General features: G+C 39.2%; 1 protein-coding gene across 3 annotated transcripts in view; it reads left to right on the forward strand.

Moving 5' to 3' along the window:
• The window catches only part of SLC4A4 (solute carrier family 4 member 4), a 463,215-nt gene that overhangs the window by 326,291 nt on the left and 120,865 nt on the right, over positions 1-16,059 (forward strand). For all 3 annotated transcript variants that reach the window (XM_060187836.1, XM_007523541.3, XM_060187837.1), the window contains 4 exons: positions 2,873-2,960; positions 6,035-6,189; positions 7,328-7,441; positions 8,522-8,696. In XM_060187836.1, the coding sequence (XP_060043819.1) occupies positions 2,873-2,960; positions 6,035-6,189; positions 7,328-7,441; positions 8,522-8,696 (532 nt within the window). The remainder of the gene's footprint in view (positions 1-2,872; positions 2,961-6,034; positions 6,190-7,327; positions 7,442-8,521; positions 8,697-16,059) is intronic.

Raw genomic sequence — 16,059 nt, forward strand, 5'->3', positions numbered from 1 at the left:
GGGAGTAACATATTGGTACATGTTGAGTTTATTCTAGAAATAGCTATGATGTTTCAGGAAGGGGGGATGTACATTATTCCTGAATAAGATTGAGTGGTTTAGGAAGACTGCCTTTTTTTTGTGATATTTTCCTCTGTTTCTGCCTCTAATTATTTTGTGAATGTGAGCATGGTCCATTGGTTCCGGACACAGATCATCTGGCACTTATTTTTATTGTGGAGACTGCTGGCGGCTTTCTCCGCAGGCATAATTAGCTATATGAAAATTCTCACAAGAGCAGAAGGACCTCATGAAGATTCTCAAGACAGTTAGGCACTCTTAGAAACTCTATGACTGATTTCTAGTTATGAGTGAATAAAAAGAACTCAGTAACAAATTATTATTTTTTTCCTTTGAACTGTCAGTGCTCTTCCAGCCACAGTAAAGTGATGTTTACTCTAACTTGTCAATAAAGAAAAAAAAGCTTCTGGTTAAAAATAACATCTGTCCATTGACCAAAAAAAAAGACAAAAAAGAAAACAAAAACACTAGTTGGGTCATGAAAGGAGTTTTCAGGACGTTATTAAGGTTGAGTTCCACAAGATGTACTTCTATCATAGAAGTTGCACTTTTATCATAGAAGTTGTAACAGTTTTCTCTGAAAGTTAAAGGGGAGAGAACATGTTTCAGGCAAAGGGAGTTTCAAGTTGATGAGCTGTTCTGTGTTGTTAGTTTTCCCAGACTGCTTATGCTCCTTTCAGTGATGCAGTTCAGACCAGAGGCTTCTCAAAGGTCTCTTCCTACAGATGAAATTCTTGACCCTGAGGTGATGTTTCCTCCTACTTAAATATGGCCAGACTTACTTATTCTCTCTGTCATTTTTGAGGAACTGTATTTATCAAAGTGGCTTCTAACTGGAGTAATGTTAAAAATGTAACCCATCTATAATATGCTATTTCTATTTGGCACTTGATCTTTTCCCATACTGTGTACACACACACATAAAGGCATGCTATACATCTACACTGTCCCTACTGGATCCCTTCCCCCCCCCCCTTTGTTCCAGATAGAGGGTGAGAGACAGAACTGTAGAGGGAAAAAACAGAGAAAGATAGAGGCTAGATACCATAGTACTGCTCCATCAACTGTGAAGCTTCCCTTTTGCACAGTGTTCATGGGTGTTACTAGAGGTTCAATCCTAGTTCCTAGCACATGGTAAATTGGTGAGCTATCCTCTGGCCTGATGTATATGTTTTTAAATAAAAAATTACATGAGCTAGGAAAGAGGAATTGTACAGACATAGCTCATTTTATTGTGCCTTGCAGATTATTTCCTTTCCCTTCCTTTCCCTTTCCCTTCCCTTCCCTCCCCCCTCTCTCCTCTTCTTCCTCTTCCTTCTTTTTCTTCTTCTTCTCCTCCTCCTCCTCCTCCTCTTTCTCCTTCTTCTTCTCCCCCTCCTCCTCTTCCTTCTTTTTTAAAATAAAAAACCCTTAGCTGGCAAAATGATTCCTGTTTGCCGAAGGCTTAGGTGGTTAACAATCAAGTCTTTTTCAATTAAAGTAGGTGCCTTTAATTAATTTAATCTTTTTTAGATATGCTACTTTTGCACATTTAATAGACTATAGTACAGAGTAAACATACTTTTATATGTAGTGAAAAACCACAAACTCGTGTGACTAGCCTTATTGCAATGGTTACTTTTCTGCAGTGATCTTACCTGATCTCATAGTATTTATGAGCTGTAGATGTAATTGTGTGTGTATGATACTCATGAATATAATTCTTGTACTTAGCTTTTTGTTGTGGTGTGTTACAGTCATCATGCTATATGACAGGGACCATTGTGGTCCTGGTGCATGATGGTGGAAAAGGGCCTTGGTTGGAGGTGAGAATGTTCAGCATGCACTTATCATGGGGAGATGAGAAATTGAACCCATGTGCCAACAACTGTACTTTAAGCCATTAAGCCCTTAATAAAATGATACAAAGAGAAAAATAAAGAAATGTTTGCTGAGAAAGCATACTCTCATCTCACAGGAATAGTTACTCATTATCTGCCAAAAATTTATATTTGAGAACCACTGGTAAGAGAGTTTTTTCTCACTAACAGACAGTATTTTGGCTTTTTTGGGGTCAGAATCAACATAATCAACAAGATAATTAACTCATGTGTCAGTTGATAAGTGAATATTTTCATAAATGAAATTTATTATTATGCAAACTATTCAATATAATGATGGAAAGCTACGGAGAGACAGGAGGAGGTGCAGAATGTTCTGGAATGGCTTAAGATATTAAATATTACAGAAATCTAATAGTTGAATACATTGAAATAATAAAAAATAACAAAGGAAACTCAGAATTCTAAAATGTGCTGTGTAAAGCATCCAGTGTATGTATTTTCCATGTAGAGGAGTTGATTTTTCTGACTCCTGGTCACTTCTGAGTAGAATCATTTCTGAAAATTAGAGAAAAAAAATCCTTTGTCACCTCCTATAATGGACAAAGAAAAATCAGAAACATTTGGAGATAAGTTTAGTCTTTCTAGTGGTTTTGCCTGGTTTTTGACAAAAATCTTGAAATTAATAGAAATGGGAAAAAAATTTAGAAAAAAATATTGAGCGACTCATAAAGTGAACCTTTTCTTCCCAGTGAGGAAAGTTCTAAAGGTGCCATGCTAAATTCATCTCTGCATCCAAATAAACTGAATGGTGATCGTTTTTTCAGAGTAGTTCAAAGTGTGCCTTTCAAATTTTCATGAATATTACCTTTGTTTTATAAGAGGAGTTCTATAGCTCAGATTTTTATGAATTAGGATAAATATGCCTAAGTTTTATGTATATTGAGCTTGATGAAATGTCTTATAGCTATTGTTTCTTTCCTTTCCACTAGGTTCTTGTTCATTCTCTTAGGTCCTAAGGGAAAAGCCAAATCCTACCATGAGATTGGCAGAGCCATTGCCACCTTGATGTCTGATGAGGTAGGAAATGGGGATGATAATGTGAATTGGGAAGTTCTGTAAATGTCTTACATGTGTTGTTTTTCATACTATGAATTGACTGTCCCAGTGCAGTCAGTTAGAATGATGTGGTTGCTAGTGATATTTTTAACCTCAGCTGACATCTAAATTAATATTTTCATTTCTCTCTTTTTTTTTTTTTTTCCAGTAACACTGATCAGCTCTGGCTAATGGTGGTATGGGGGATTGAACCTGGGACTTTGGAGCCTCAGGCATGAGAGTGTCTTTGCATAATCATTATGCTATCTACCCTCACCCCTATATTTTTCATTTCTTGAAGTTGATGTTGTTAAATATTTTGTAAAAGTTCACATCACTGTATGTTTCACAAATTCTAATGTCTAGAAATTCATGAGTCCAAATGTTTTGTTTCAGAAGTGAGTTCATAACAAATGGATGGTTCATTTTTTTTTTAAATATCACAAAGCACTTGTTTTTATGGTTTTCTGGATATACATAACAACAATGACTTAAATACCACACCATAGATTCTCTTATACTTTGGAATTTAACAGTTTAGATGTCACTCACACATTTGAAACATGATAAAACTTCAGACCATTCTTATTGCAGGAAAAATAGAATTAGACTGTAAAATCACCAATTATAGTTCTTGTGTCTTTCCAGCTTACTATTTTTCCAATAATTTTGCTTTTGTTTCATTGTTTGTCAATTTCTCCATGTGTTGAGTGGAGAATAGTGCATACAGTTATAGTTATGAAAGGTCTTTTTGGTAATTGCTCACATGTTTGCTTTATTATGGGACTGGAAGCATTTAATACATCATTATGTTATTTTTCTTGAAATAACTAGCTAGTTCAGTAGTTTCATTTGTTTTTGTTTTGTATTTAAAAAGTCTTCCCTTCTCAGATCTATCAACTAGCCGTGCTTTAGACAAACAAATAACAGAAAACTTGACCTAACATATAGCCTAAACACCTTAAGGGGTGTTTTGCTCACCTGTTAGGAAGTTCGTAGCAGCTACTTGCTAAAGTTGGGCTTATTGTATAATAAGAACTAATATGGTTTGTGATTTGTAGTCTTAAGAAGGTTACTGCATTCAGCTGCAACCAAGCCTTCAGAGCCAAGGCATGAAAGAGATGAGGTGTGTCTACCTCAGCTATCAGATACTTTAAAGTTTTCTCAGACAACATTTTCTTAACACCTCATTGGTCAGACCAGTAAGTCTTATCTGTAGGGGAGACTTGGAAAGTCACTCTGACTTTCCAGCCTATGCAGTGGGAGGCAGTAAGAGAGAATGAGGTGAAGTCATCTGTGTCCACCACAGATGATATCTTGGCATTTTTGTTGTTGCCTTTCCCCAGACCCACAGTCCTAGACCAATGAATTTTATTTATTATAGCCCTTAAAAATTCTTTGGACCAGGTGATAGTTCATCTGGTAGAAGGTGTGAACTTACTGTGTATGGTTAGAACCCTGAGGACCCCATGAAGGAGTGGAGTTGTGCTGAGGTATCTCTCTTCTCTCTATGTGCCTTTCCCTCCCACATCTCTTTTAAAAATAAAAAATAGGGAGTCGGGAGGTAGCGCAGCGGGTTAAGCACAGGTAGCGCAAAGCACGAGGACTGGTGTAAGGATCCTGGTTTGAGCCCCCGGCTCCCCACCTGCAGGGGAGTCGCTTCACAAGTGGTGAAGCAGGTCTGCAGGTGTCTCTCTTTCTCTCCCCTCTCTGTCTTCCCCTCCTCTCTCCATTTCTCTCTGTCCTTTCCAACAACAACAATAACTACAACAATAAATCAACAAGGGCAACAAAAAGGGAATAAAAAATTAAAAAATAAATAAATAATTTTAAAGAATAATGAAATAATTGGGTCATAAAGGTCACTTAGTAGTATTATGTATGCATGAGACCCTGTGCTGATTCTCTGACACCGCATACCAAATAACTAAAAAGTCTTGTCAGGGAGAAGAGATTTACTAGCAGTTTTTAAGAATGAATAAGAGAGTGGGTCGGGGTCGGGCGGTGGCTCAGTGGGTTAAGCGCAAGTGGTGGAAAGCGCAAGGACCGGTGGCGTAAGGATCCCAGTTCGAGCCCCCAGCTCCCCACCTGCAAGGAAGTCGCTTCACAGGCAGTGAAGCAGGTCTGCAGGTGTCTATCTTTCTCTCCCCCTCTCTGTCTTCCCCTCCTCTCTCCATTTCTCTCTGTCTTGTCCAACAACAAACAACATCTACAATGGCAATAATAGTAACCACAATGAGGCTACAACAACAAGGGCAACAAAAGGGGGGAAAAATGGCCTCCAGGAGCGGTGGATTCATGGTGCAGGCACCAAGCCCAGCAATAACCCTGGAGGGGAAAAAAAAAAAAGAGAATGGGTCATCTTCTGTCTTGGAGATTAAAGAATTTAACATATAGAGTTTGAAAGGCTTAGGGTTTTGTAAAGGACATTCAGATCTTTAGCTGGCTTAGAAGAATGGGACAGTTGACAAAGAGGATTATTTCATTCTCAAAGCTTCCTTCTTTGGACATCTGTATAAGTGACACAAGGATTTGCTAAAAGATGGACAGATGATCACCTGCTTGAAGTCCTTTGCTTTATCTGCCAGTATCGCTCAGATTTTCCTCCTTTTAGTAGCTGTGACATTGTGTGTTTGAGAACTACGGCATGGATCTTAACCTAGTCTTAACACTCAGTTTGATGTTTTCCTTCTTGAAGTATGAAGTGATTTTTCCCAGTAGTTTTTATTCCAGGGAATGACTTTTCTGTATATTTTTCCAAGCAACTATACCAGAAGTGATACAAATGGAAGAAGGTTGAGTGGCAATTTTTTTTTTTATAGTATTGGGAGTAAAAATACAAAAACACAGCTGTTTTCTCATGCCTGGACCCATTTTGGGGGTTGATGATACACATGCACAAATATTTTGGTACAAGCTGAATAATAGGAAATAGTTATATTACTTAATATAAGCATACTAGAGTGAATTGTGGGATTCATCCTTCAGGCTCATCATGATAATGAGACATGTAGATAGTTTTCTTGTCACATCACAAAACTCTTATTACTCATCAGGTATTCCACGACATTGCTTACAAAGCGAAAGACAGGCATGACCTAATTGCTGGCATTGACGAGTTCTTGGATGAAGTCATTGTTCTTCCCCCTGGCGAATGGGATCCGACGATCAGGATAGAGCCTCCTAAGAGTCTCCCATCATCTGACAAAAGGTAAATTATCAGGCCATCAGGGGATTGAGCTGCTGGGTCCTCCTTGAAAATGCAGTTTGGGGGAGCCAGGCTGTGGCTCAGCGGGTTAAGCGCACGTGGCACGAAGTGCAAGCACCAGCGTAAGGATCCCGCTTCGAACACTGGGCTCCCCACGTGCAGAGGGTTCATTCACAGGCGGTGAAGCAGGTCTACAGGTGTCTGTCTTTCTCTCCCCTCTCTGTCTTCCCCTCCCCTCTCCATTTCTCTCTGTCCTATCAAACAACAAGGACAGCAACAACAACAATAAACAATAAGGGCAACAAAAGGGAAAAAAAAGAAAAGAAAAGAAAAAGCAGTTTGGGTTTGGAAAAGGAGCCATGATTAGGTTCCCAGTTAATTTGATAGATTGTCTCAAATGAGTCACATATGTTCTTGGTTCTCACAGTTCACTGATACTGTAAAATGAACATTTTTATGTTGTGATGTTCTTTAGGAGAGACCTAGGGGGATGGCATTGGAATAGATCATATCCGAGCATATTTTAGGGATTTCTGTATGTGTGGAGAGATCAGTTTACCCAGCATGAATCCCAGTAGGTTGAAGAGGCTACACAATTGAGTGGGATAGTTGAGAAGACAGTCTCTGAAATCTGTTATTTTCCAGGTAAAGCCGTTTTCCTCTTATATAATACACTTGTTTAACTTTTCTGTTCACCAAGTCATTTATCTTGACTATAAATATAACACTTTGTGAGAAATCTGACAAAATGGGAGAGGGAAATAATGTAATTTCTCCCAAAGGTTTTCCACTTCATCTCTTCATTAGTTAGTGAATAGCACAGCTAAGAAGCAGAGGCTAACCACAAGTTAGCTCACATGTAGAGAGAATGCCATCATACTGTGGGGAAGACTCTAGCTTCAAACCCTGGCACTACATTGGAACACCATAGCAACAGAGGAAGCTCCATGGGTCGTAGAGCAGTCTGGTTGTCTTCTTTCAGTCTCCCACCCCTCCCTGCCTGAAATGAAAATAATGTAAAAAAAAAAAAAGTTAGCTAGGTTTGGTGATTTCACATGTGTGTGAGACAGCCCCCTTCGCTTGGAGGGGGTGAGGGGGCGGAATGAACTAATATTTTTGTGGACTCTGTTGTCTTGCTTAGAAAGAATATGTATTCAGGCGGAGAGAATGTTCAGATGAATGGGGACACGCCCCATGATGGAGGCCACGGGGGAGGAGGACACGGTGATTGTGAAGAACTGCAGAGGACTGGACGGTAATGCATGGATCCTTTTATCATTCATAATGAACTTCTCTTTACATCTAAACATCGGTCTGTATTCCTGTTGATTTTTTTTTTAATTTTCTCACTTGTTTGTGCACGTGTTCAGTCAACAGGTGCTTACAGTGTGCCTATTAGTTGAGGGTGCTGATGATACAACAGTGAATCCAGCACAAACCCCTGTCGTTGGGGGTCTTACGTTAAAGTGGATGGGGGCAAACAATGAACTTATAAAGAAATGTGGTAATGATCTGATGGAGGAAAAAACAACCAGGAATTGGGAGTTTTGTAATAAGAAAGAGCATTAAAATTGGAATTAAGGTCGTCAGAGAATCGTGACATTTGACATGCATCCTGGAGGGCGTAGGAGACAGAATGTGTAGATGCGGCATGGGGAAGGGGTCAGTGTAAGGCTCACTGATCCACCGCCCTTTGTATTGGGGCTCCGATGGTAGCACTTTTGTTGCATATAACTGCACGGCTCCCTTCCCTGTGTAATCCAGGTCCTTACCCACCCACCCCCTGCTCAGCTGGCCTGGTCTGGCTGCTCTGGTGAATATGTCAACCAGAGCTCCTCTAGATGTCATAATCTTATTCCCAACTTAATTTCCCCCCTTTGAGCATTGTGCATTTTGCTTACTTAGATTGTCCTCCACACAGGTATTAAATTCCAGAAGGATAGGGATCTCACCTTCCCCCATGTCACTTGCTGTTGTATCTGTAGCACTAAGAAAAGTACTGGGCAAATGCTAGAAGAAGAAGAAAAGTACTGCATGTGTCAGTGAGCTCCATCACCTTTTGTGGAATGAATGAGTGTCTGGCACTAGAGAGGACACCATGGCAAGATGAGAATAGATCTGTTGACATGCTTCGATGTTTTTCTTTTGCCAGTGGGAACTTTTAATTCATTTCACTAAAAAACAAACTTCAGTTTTTAGGAGTGGTTAAGTAATATCCTATCACTGATCCAAGCATTTTCAGCATGAATTTCTCTGTGATTTCATAAGTTATCTCTTAGTAAATTTGATGGTAATACATTTTTTATTGCCTTGTGTTTGCTTTTTCCTTCCCCAGGTTCTGTGGTGGACTAATTAAGGACATAAAGAGGAAAGCACCATTTTTTGCCAGTGATTTTTATGATGCTTTAAATATTCAGGCTCTCTCAGCAATTCTCTTCATTTATCTGGCAACAGTAACTAATGCTATCACTTTTGGAGGACTGCTTGGGGATGCCACTGACAACATGCAGGTGGGTCTGGTTTTAGGGAAGACACAAATAGTACAGCCCAGATTGCCTTCCTCACCCCTACAGCTCAGCTAGAAGCAGATGGCCTTTCAGTTACTCAGCGTGATTTTCTTTCTTTTGCTGGATGCTGCATTTTACTTTGCTTCTGGCCTGCTGCTGTATTTCCAGATTTTAGTAATTACAAAAATAGCTTGATGAAATCTGGCTTGAGTCACAAGTGGGGAAAAAGAAGGGAAGGAAATGAGGATATACAATTCTATTTGGGCAAAAGCGCATCAGCTGCTCTGACTTGGTGCAGGGCACAAGGTTTAGATCTACTATCTTGGATGTACAGACCATGCACAGTTGAACTTGATGATTACATTCATTTGGGAACTGTGTGATTAGCTTCATTTTACACAGGAGCAACCAGAGCCATCAGGCAGTTGAGTGATTTGCTCAAGGTTTAATTTGCATATCTGTCTGTAGAACTCAGTTTTAATGAACAGGAGCACAGAGTTGTTCCCTCTTTAATGTGAATCTGCCTCTCATTAAGTTGCAAAGACTGGTGTATTTTCTGGGTTCTGTTGGTCACTTTAAACTTTATTTACTGTCCTTTTGTAAGAATGCTAGCTAAAGTGTTAGTGATAGAAAAGTTTTGTTTCCCTGACCGTATCAAGGCAATCTAAATATGTACAAACAAGGTTTGTAGTTGATATAGCCTTCTAGTCATCTTGGGCATGAGCATAGTGCCTTATGCCCAGTGTGATGTGGTGAAGCTGATACTCATATGAAAAGATCCACATGCAAGCCCATTCTTAACTCTGTTCTGCTTATTACTCACTACTGTTTAGCTTATATGACATTCCTAAGTGTTGCCAGCAGCTGATTCCAAAGGATTGTTTCTGTTTCCAGCTTTTATTTTCCACTTTGGCACTTTCATATTTTAGGTTTCTCATTAAAGGCAAAAATGAAATGGAATCGATTCTCCAAGTGAGAGACCTGAAGCATGGGGCATTGAAGCCAAGCATAGCAGACACAAAGTATGCAAAGAGAGTCCTCTTATTTCCTATTCACAATACAGTGATAACTGTAACAGTGATGTCAGTAATTATACTTTTTATAAAATATGACCATTGTCTAAATTGGACAGCTGTTCTTCAGTCAACTTCAGAAGAGCTCAGCAGATCATTCAAGACAATAAATGGAAAAGAAAGTACCAGGAAGAACTCTGAGACCACTTGGATAGTTTTCTGCTTTGTCATATATGCTGCCCCACCACACTGAAGGAAACTTCCATGCTATATTAGCTCCCTCCCTCCTTCTCTTTCTTCTTCTGTCTCTCCTTCTCTGTCTCTGTTTAAAATAAAACAAAAAGAGGCAAAAAGAATAAAAGAGAGAGAAAGGAACAGACCCCTACCCAGCTCTGGCTTAAGGTGGGTCTGAGGATTGAACCAGGAACCTCTGGGTTGAAAGTTTATGTTTTTTTTTTTAATTTTATTTATTCCCTTTTGTTGCCCTTGTTGTTTTATTGTTGTAGTTATTATTGTTGTTGTCGTCGTCGTTGGATAGGACAGAGAGAAATAGAGAGAGGAGGGGAAGACAGAGAGGGGGAGACAAAGATAGACACCTGCAGACCTGCTTCACCGCCTGTGAAGCGACTCCCCTGCAGGTGGGGAGCCGGGGTTCGAACCGGGATCCTTATGCCGGTCCTTGTGCTTTGCGCCACCTGCGCTTAACCCGCTGCGCTACCGCCCGACTCCCGAAAGTTTATGTTTTAACAGACATAGCTATTTCCTTGACCCCTAGAGATTTTTTAAAAAGAGATAAATTTTAAACACATGTTATGTTATGTTATGTTACGTTACGTTACGTTACGTTATGTTAGTCTCTAGTTATTGCTGGGGCTCAGTGCCTATACTACAAATCCACTGCTCCTAGAGGCCATTTTTTCCCTTTTGTTGCCCTTGTTGTTTATCATTGTTGTTGTTATTATTATTTTTATTGCTGTTGTTGTTGTTGGCTAGGACAGAGAGAAATGGAGAGAGGAGGGGAAGACAGAGAGGGGGAGAGAAAGATAAGACACCTTAAGACCTGCTTAACCACTTGTGAAGCAACTCTTCTGCAGGTGGGGAGCCCGGGGCTTGAACCAGGATCCTTATGCCAGTTCTTGTGCTTTGCACCACTTGCGCTTAACCCGCTGAGCTACCACCCGGCCCCCTTAAACACGTTTTAAATGAACACTCTTTCCATTGAGAAGGAGATGTTATCGAACAGGCGATGGCCGGTGCGCCGTTATGTTCCATCACTGGGGAGCCAGAGACGACCCGAACTGCCCCTGCAGCTACAGACAATGACCCACATAGTCAACGACTGCCACCTCTCCAGATTCAAAGGAGGTCTCGAAACTTTACATCAGGCTCAACCTGACGCTGTTGACTGGCTACGGAAGAAGGGCAAACACTAGAAGAAGAAGTGTTAGCTCTTACCTTTTTTTTTTTTTTTTTTTAAACTGAATTGAACTTCTTAAAGTCTTATGTAAGACTTAGCTTTAAGACACCATGTCTGAGTGGAGGAAGAAGTTTGTTAAAGTCTATTGTTGGGGGCTGGGCAGTAGCACACCAAGTTAAGCGCACATAGTGCAGAGTTCAAGGACCCGCTCCAAGATCCTGGTTCTTCACCTGCAGGGGAGTCTCTTCACAATTGGTGAAGCAAGTCTGCAGATGTCTTATCTTTCTCTCCCTCTCTCTGTCTTCCCCATCTCTCTTGATTTCTCTCTGTCCTGTCCATCAACAATAACAATAGCAGCAACAATAGCAATGGAAAAATGGCCAGGAGCAGTGGATTCATGGTGCAGGCACTGAGCCCCGGTGATAACCCTTGAGGCAAAAAAAAAAAAATCTATTGATGATTACTTTTATGTGAATTAAATTTCATATGAGTCCCTGGCTCCCCACCTGCTGAGGAGGTGCTTCACAAATAGCCAAGTGAGTCTGCAGGTGCCTATCTTTCTCTGTTTCTATCTTCCCTTCCCCTCTCAATTTCTTTCTGTCCTATCAAAAAAATTTTTTAAATGGCCACAGGAGCAGTGGATTTGTAGTGCAGGCACCAAGCCTCAGTGATAACCCTGGAGGCAAAAAAAAAAAAAAAAAAAAAATCTAGGCAAGTTTGTAGGAAAGTAAAGGACTAGATTAAGTGTAAGAGTATTATTAAATTATTTTAATAAAGATTTTCTTTTTCTTTTTTAAAATATATATTTATTATCTTTATTGGATAGCCACAGTCAGAAATCAAGAGGGAAGGGGGAGACAAAGAGGAAGCGAGACCAGCAGTCTCTACACCAGCAGCACTGCTTCACCACTCACAAAGTTTTTCTCCTGTGGGGACCAGGGGCTTGAACCTAGGTCCTTGTGCATTGTAACATGTACGCTCAACCAGGTGCACCACCACCAACAGTGTAGTTTTGTGGGTGTTTTTCTCCTCTCTGACCAATGACATGGCAAAGGCCTTGCTAGTGGGAAAGCTTTTTTGTGGATTGTGAAAAAAAAAATTAGGAGAAATCGATACTTTTAGTGCATCAGAATAGTATATAGTCCATTACAATGATCATTTTCTGGACGTTATGCCTGGGAATTGGTTTAATTCATAGTATCTGCTTTAAGGCTTTGAGATTATTTACCAGACATAATTTAGTTCCTTTATTAATAGATTTTGTAATTCCCATTTTAATTTCACTGCAACTGTGAACTCATTTGAATGAAAACACTGAAGAGCATGCTTTTCTTACACTTTGAGAGACTGGTGAAATACTACAATTTGGTGCTTCTACAGGTCACAGTAGGTAGCAGTAACACTAAGGAGAGATAGAAAATTAACTAAAAATTTAATCACATATGCTGAACTGAATAGTCTATTTTCAATTTCTCTTGAATGAAGTATTCTCAATAAATAGGTGGACAAATCACAAATGTTATATTCACAGGTTTAAAATAATCTGTATCGACAGAAATTGGCTACTGAATATACATACACACACATATGGTAGTTACACAGTGATTTTATATATCCTAATATTCTATTTTCAACCAAATTACATTCTTGAGAAACATTTTGATTTTTAATTAGTGACTTAATTGTGGCGTACTAGATTAGAGTGTTGCAAGGATGTAGTCCCACATGGAACCCACCTTGAAAATTCTGTGGCCCTCCTCTATGATAACTGACCATGGCAGTTCTATTGAGAAAATGCTGATTTACAAGATTCTTGTCACTGGGGCACTGCTTCAAAGATCCCTAAGATAGAAGCTAACACATTCCACCCACCATCAAATTGTCCTCGCTCCACCATAGGGTGCTAGATTCCCAATCCTTTTCTATTTCCCCTGTTCCCTATGAGTTCTAGATATCCTATAATTTTAGTATGAAAGACTTGGCCTACAGTTATTATATTAGGTTTGCTTACAGTGGTAGACAAATGAGACTAGTTTATTGGTTTTATATTTATCAAGGATGGAGAACTATAAAGTAATTTTATATGGTAAATAGCATCTCAAGACTTTTTTTATTGGCTAGAAATAGAGAGAAAGGGGAGATAGAAATGGGAGATACAGCTCTGCTTCTTCACTCATGAAGCTTCCCTCTTGCAAGTGGAGACCAGGGACTTGAACCTGGGTCCTTGCACATTGTAATATGAGCATTCCACCAGGTGCACCACCACCTGACCCCTGAGATGCTATTTAACATACATAAAGAATTTTTGATGCTCTGGCCATAGAAGTATCCTTTGATTGATATTTGGTCAATAAAATGCTTTCTGGATTGGGTGCGAAGTCCCAGGTCATTTTATATTTTCTAAGGAAAAAGTTGAGTCATTTCTCACAAATCTGTATTGTGTACTGTGTGATCGACAGTATTTTATGTGTTGGAAGTTCTAGGAAGTAACTAAGACAGATTGGAATCTTTGCATAGATTGCCTTTAAACTTGGGAGATGTACACTGATAGTGCTCCAGACCTGTGCAAGGTTCCTGGTTTGATCCCTGGCATCATCAGTAACCAGAACTGAGTGGTGTTCTGGTAAAAAACAACAAACAGCTCAACATATAAGACTTTTTATTTTGATGGTATTTACAATGTAGGATATTCACAAAACGATCTGTTTTCTGTGAGAAATCATCTAAGAGATAGCTCTAGGAGTATGGAGTGGGATTATTTAGGAGATAAAGCCCTCTGATTTCATTTGACTTTCTAAATACTAGATCATAGCTAAGAAGAAGAAGAAGCATTGGCATAGCCTGAAATAATCTTCAGTGACATCACATGCCTTCATAGATGTGACAGTGGGTTATTCTCAAAAGCACATGCAGCTCAAATGAGTCACCTGAGACCGGTGTCCTTGCTTTAAAGGCAGAAATCTTAGAGATGGTTCACATAGGACCTTTATTGTCAGGCTACAAATAAACATGAGTTCTGGGTAAAAAAAAATGTTATGAAAACACAGATGAGTCACTGCACTGCTGTTGTTTAAGCAGACTTCTTTGCCAGCTTCTGTTTAGGAGGTCTTGTCTGCTCAGAGACAGGAATGTGCATTTAAACATTTATTTCAGAGCCGCAATTTATATGTATACATATATTTATAGACAATTTATATTCACATACCTAAATAATCAAACATATATTTCATAATAATTATATATATGGATAATTTTGCATGGAATTATGCCAGAATAAAACCATTAAAACTATGATTCTTCCAAGTCCAATCAATTACAGTGGCAACAAATGACTGTCTGTATTGTCTCTTTGGCCTATGCATTTTGACTGTCAGGCAGTGATGAGAAGACTGAGTTAGAGTGTATATCCATACATTTCTCGTTGCATGTGAACAATTAAAACTTATCTTGGGCGATCAGGAGTTGCCTCACCCAGTACAATGTACACATTATCATGCTGAGTTCAAGCCCCTTGGTCCCCACCCACAGGGGAGAAACTTTGTGTGTGGTAGAACAGGGCTGTAGTTGTCCCTCTTTCTCTCTGTCTCTCTGTCTCTGTCTCTCTCTCTCTTTCTCTCATTCTCTCTCTTACCCCCTCTGTTTCTCTCTGCCTTTCTCTCTGTTAAAGTAAAAATAAAAGAAAAAAGAAAGAAAAAAATGGCACTAAGATCAGTGGCTCCAAGTCCCAGTAATAACTCTGGTGGAAAAATGAGTGAATGAATGAGTGAGTGAATGAAGCAAGCTTGCCTTGGATTTCTGAGAGTAACTGAACCACTTTTTAGAGATCTAACATCATCTCAGATTCAGTCTTGGCTTATGACTGTCTCTGTTATTAAGAGTTCAATAATAAAGGACAATAGACAAGCCTCCTGAGCATCAGGAACTGTGTGATACTATTATCCTTTACAGGAAGTCCTCCCATAATAACAATAATGCTATTCTCCCCTCTCTGTATTTTGAAAGCGAACTAGGACTCTTTAGCCTCACCATCATAAAGCTTTTTTCCCCCCCACAATTAAACTCTGTGACCACATGTGGCCATTTGCTACATTGTGTTTCTCCTTTCAGTTGTCAAAAATATGTATATTATTGTATTCATTCAAATTTTTCTAATTTGTTAAATCTTGATGAATTCATAGCTTAAATATATCGCATCTAAATTTATTACAACATGGGTTCCTCATTTAAAGTGCTGATCAGATAGAACAGTGGTATGATACTAATTATTATTATCATTATTATTTTTTTTTACCATTTTATGGAGAGTGGAGTTAAAGGCTTACAACACAGTAGTTGACATGGGTACTTTCCATAATCTTCCTGTGATAGGTGTCTGCAAAACACTCTTACCCCCAGTCGGGGTCCCCTTTCATTATGCATCTCCACAGCGCCCCTCCCACCAAACCTCTCACTGTGCTCACTTCCCAAAGTCCTTTACTTTGGTGTAATACATGAAGCCTAGGTCAAGTTTTACTTTGTATTTTTCCTTTCTGTCCTTGTTAAGTGAGATAAGCCAAAAAGAGATAGATGAATACTGGATGATCTCACTCAAAAGTTAAGAAAGGACACAAAGGGAAACCACAAAGTAGGATACTAAATTTTAAGATGCCTGGATGGTTTCTGAGTAAGATACTGATAGATAGCGCATGTTATTACTTGTGACAGGTCTTTGAATGATTTAAAGACTGTTCTACCTTTATGGAAAATAAAGGTGTATTGTGTCAGCATTATTGACTATGAATTACAGAGGAATCTAGAAAGAATATGGAGTGAGGAAAGTCACTTTTACTTTTTCTAGGAGTAAATATAATCCTCTTTTCACTAAAATTTTAGCAAAAGAATACAGTAAGATTGTTAGAATTCTGTGAATTTTGTGATATTTATGGAGTTGCAGAGA

Source organism: Erinaceus europaeus, chromosome 3 (assembly GCF_950295315.1).
Source record: "Erinaceus europaeus chromosome 3, mEriEur2.1, whole genome shotgun sequence".
NCBI lineage: Eukaryota > Metazoa > Chordata > Mammalia > Eulipotyphla > Erinaceidae > Erinaceus > Erinaceus europaeus.